Source organism: Etheostoma cragini, chromosome 1 (assembly GCF_013103735.1).
Source record: "Etheostoma cragini isolate CJK2018 chromosome 1, CSU_Ecrag_1.0, whole genome shotgun sequence".
Taxonomy (NCBI): domain Eukaryota; kingdom Metazoa; phylum Chordata; class Actinopteri; order Perciformes; family Percidae; genus Etheostoma; species Etheostoma cragini.
The window spans coordinates 31,425,592-31,429,704 of NC_048407.1; the positions used below are offsets into that span (position 1 = coordinate 31,425,592).

At 40.7% G+C, this 4,113-nt stretch overlaps 1 protein-coding gene across 1 annotated transcript in view; it reads right to left on the bottom strand.

Annotated features, from left to right (window-relative positions):
• Nucleotides 1-3,129, bottom strand: part of LOC117948455 (Golgi apparatus protein 1-like) — a 24,466-nt gene extending 21,337 nt beyond the window's left edge. Inside the window, exon 1 of the mRNA XM_034878087.1 lies at nucleotides 2,769-3,129. Coding sequence (XP_034733978.1) covers nucleotides 2,769-3,101 — 333 coding nt within the window. The 5' untranslated portion in view covers nucleotides 3,102-3,129. The remainder of the gene's footprint in view (nucleotides 1-2,768) is intronic.
• Nucleotides 3,130-4,113: the final 984 nt, after the last annotated feature.

The following is a 4,113-nucleotide window of genomic DNA, read 5'->3' on the forward strand; positions in this document are numbered from 1 at the left end:
ATATATATATATATATATATATTCATGTGATCTCCTACAACGTAGCTTTGATTGCCGCCACATTTTCAGTGAATCATCAATGGATCAAGCTTGTTACAAGTTGTATAAAGAATGTCCATATCTCGTTTACTTTTCAAGTTATTGACCTATGAACTTTGAAAGGGGCGTGGCTCTGGACATATGTGATGACATCATTTATAACGACGTTGGACCACATGTGTGAAATTACTTTGAAGTTGCTATTGAGGAAAAAAGGTTTGAACCTGCGAATTGCAGCTTGCGTCTATATTTTTACTTGACTTTAATGTTTGTTTAAACATTTCAGGGTTATGAATTCGGAGACATTTACATTTCAACATTAAGAATTGGTTAAACTTTAAAATAAGGTAATTCTCTTGGACTCAAATTATTATGGGAAGTATTTGTCTATATAGATAGTACATAGATAGTACATAGTACATAGTAGCATTGACTAAAAAATCCAGTTAGCTTCACAGAAAAGTTGTTTTTGTTTCCTTTTTGGAGTAGTTTGACTAATCCAACTCTGTTAAATAGTGGGTTAGTGAGTGAGTGAGCGAGCAAGCGAGTGAGTGAGTGAGATAGAAAGAGAGAGAGAAGTGGATGGATTAAATTGGGTCACCAGACTCTCCAACATCACATCTGAGTCCACAACTCTGAAGGGAGAAGAGAAAAAAAACGACTGCATATTCAACAATATGATTATTTGTTGAATTTAGGGGTGCGGCAAACAAATATTTTAATTTACAATAAATTAATTAAAAATATTTTCTCAACTAATGGATCAAGCTTTGGTCTTATAAATGTTAGAAAATAGTGAAAAACAATTATCACAACTTCCTAAAGCTCATCAAGCTGCTGTTTTTATCCAACAACAGACAGCATTCATGCTTAAGAAATGACTTAAACAATTCAACAATTATCCAAATACCCACAATCATTTTAAAGCAGTGGTCAGCAGTGTTTTTGGGGTCATTACGCAAAAATTCTATTCCAACCTTTTAGCATATTATAATTCAAGTAATCTGAGAGAAAACTAGACTCCGGCATCTCCTCTTGGCTCGGTTTCAGGCTTTAGAAGATCTTGTCTGTAACGGGAGACTCGGGCCAATCACAAGTCATTTTAGAAAGACAAGGCGTTCCTATTGGTGGTTCGTTGTACAATGCAGATGCATGCATGTCCATTCAGATGGTGAAAGCCTGATTCAATGATGGAAAATCCTGCAGAACAAGCTGCTATTCCAGCATTGGCTTCACTGGAAAGCAACCCGGAAGAAGGGAAGACAGACTTCTCAAAGAGAGTTCAAAAAGAGTGACAATAAACACAATAAACGGCGTCTCAATATCGTTGAATATATGTTGCTATTAACAAGATGGAGGAGGATTGAAATGAATGACCCCTGCTTGAACCTCAGGAAGAGCAACGCAGGATGAATCCCTCTTTTAAAAGGACGGACAGCCGGGAAACGGCTAAAATACAATGTGGAAAATCCGGGTGGCAATATTTTGGATTATCAGAGAGTGGAAAGCTAAGCTAACAGTGAGAGAGAATCAGCACTGTGATTGGCTCCCAAACAAATTAGGCAACAACAAAAAACCATCCTCAGCAAAAATCTAGAAAACAGAGTGTGATGAGAAATATAAAATTATTTGACTTTTTCATCACAGAGAGACACACGAGAAGCAGGCAGAGTCTGTGTGGTTTAACTTCAGGATCAGTCAGCTGACTGCACACACACACACACACACACACATTCACTCACTCTATACACCTCACTGAGGTCGCAGTCTGCTGTACTGTGAAGTGTGCACATCAACACTTTCCCTTAAAACAAACAGTTTCCCAGTTGCACAGGTGGGGAGTACATTAAAAAACAACAAACACCTGAATGAGGATTCCAAATTAGCAACGATTTTCTTTATCAAATAGGAAATGTCAGAAAATAGTGACAAATGTTAAAGTCTTCAAATAGCTTGTTCTGTTCGACCAACAGTCCTAAATCAAACATTCAATTTATGTTGCTATAAAACAGAGGAAAAGCAGCCAAATCGTCACATTTAAGAAGCTGGAACCAGACTTAACAGATGATTGTACATTGTTGTCAAATAATCTTCTGTCCAGCTTCTTGTTTCTCTACGTGTTGTGTTGTGTTGTGTTGTGTTGTGTTGTGTTGTGTTGTGTTGTGTTGTGTTGTGGTGTTTCACAGTGTGGAAGTGAAATGAAGTCCTTCATTTTGTACATTGAATCTAAGTAAACAGCTAACTGCTGCTTGTGTTTATTGAGGCGTTTTCTGAATGTAAAGCCATTCTTTGCAGAGTTACAGCTGCTTGATAAATGTGCTGTAGTAAAAGTACAGTGGGCCCGATTAATGGAAATACACAACTGATACATCTGTAATTAAGTGTACGCAGAGTTACTCCACTGTAATCTAGCAAAATTAGTTTATGGTAAAAAAATATTTGTAGTTTCTGGAGGTATAAAATCAGAAGGAAAACATTGCTTTCTATTGTCATAAATTAACTTGTGTGTGTGTGTGCTGGCGTGCGTGTGCGTGTGCGTGTGTGTGTGTGTGTGTGTGTGTGTGTGCTCAGACACTGACGCAGGTGTAGCCTACATGTTTACCTCTTCATCAGACCCTCATGCTGACAGCCAGTGTGGATCTAAACCATCGGGGCGACACACCCAGCAGATGCCCATCACCTAACGGGGACGGGTGCGCACCCTGCTAGCTCTAGCGGGAGTCACTTACCTCTCTGCGGTCCTGCAGGCACTCCAGCACGGCCAGGTTGTTAGTCCAGGTGTGTTTGGGGCAGAGGCGGGACAGGTCCTCGCGGCAGGCCGCCTCCTCCGACAGCTTCCAACTGGTCGCCCTTCGAGGCTGGGAGGCCCCAGCGGCAGCAGCGGCAGCAGCAGCGGCGGCAGGTGCATTCTTGGCCGGGGGATCAACCGCTCTGAGGACGGGCGGGTTGGGTGGCTCGGCCGGGCCGCTGGCATCCTTCAAGCCGAGGACGGAGCCGAAACCGCAGAGACACACGCAAGATAACAGCAGCGGCAGCAGCGCAGGGTGTCTGTACGCCGCCATCTTCACACCACTGTCAAGCTACTCGTAATTAGACCGCATCATTTCCGGTCAGCTTGTTCAAAATAAATGCATTTTTTTCTTCCGGTCATTTTGTGAAAAAGTAAAAGCTTTTCGGAATCTTATTTACTGTGTACTGTTTTTTGTTTAACTGTGTGTGTGTGTGTGTGTGTGTGTGTGTGTGTGTGTGTGTGTGTGTGTGTGTGTGTGTGTGCGTGCGTGTTTGAGCAGCTGGGTAAAATGAGAACCAGTCAGAGCAATAAATCATCCCAGTTTAGAGCTGACAGCTGCTGTGAGGCTTGCTCTGGTTCGTTAGTTAGTTGTTTCATCGTTATTAAGCAACATTTGGGTTTTGATAGTTATTTCAATCAGGAGAGACTTGTTTGCAGATATGCAAAGGTTAATTGTACATAAGCATAATTAAATGTACAGTCTTTGGAGCTTTAGACTCCATCGTTGTAGAATAATTTGTAAAAGGGGTAAGGAAGCCAAGCCAATCGGACTGTCTCCATGGCAACAAGAGACAGATGCCTCATTAGCTACCTTAGCTTAGCTATCTGAACAACAATCAATAAGATAGCAATTTGGCGTATTTAACCCAAATCAACAACAATCATCAACTGTCTTACGCCTTATGACCTTAACGAAGGAATAATCACAATATATAAGATCAAAATCATAATTTTCAAATCAATTTTCTTTTAATTTGGGTAAAGCAATTATCACTAAGGCTAGCGCTAGCCTTAGTGATAATTGCGTCCACTTGTCACCCAAAATGAACGTCAATTCACTCCAAATTAACAAACAAATCAACTATTAAGGGTATTCTCCTAACGTTAAAACAAATATGAAGGGGCTTGAGTGACATTTACCCATTGCGGAATAAATAAATCAGTGATTTGGCTGGTCTTCATTTGCCAATAGCTAGATGAAGAACAGCAGCCCACACAGTGAGATCTGGTAGCCTACCTTTGACTCAAATAGATTTTTATTTTTCTGCAAACATACTTAATAA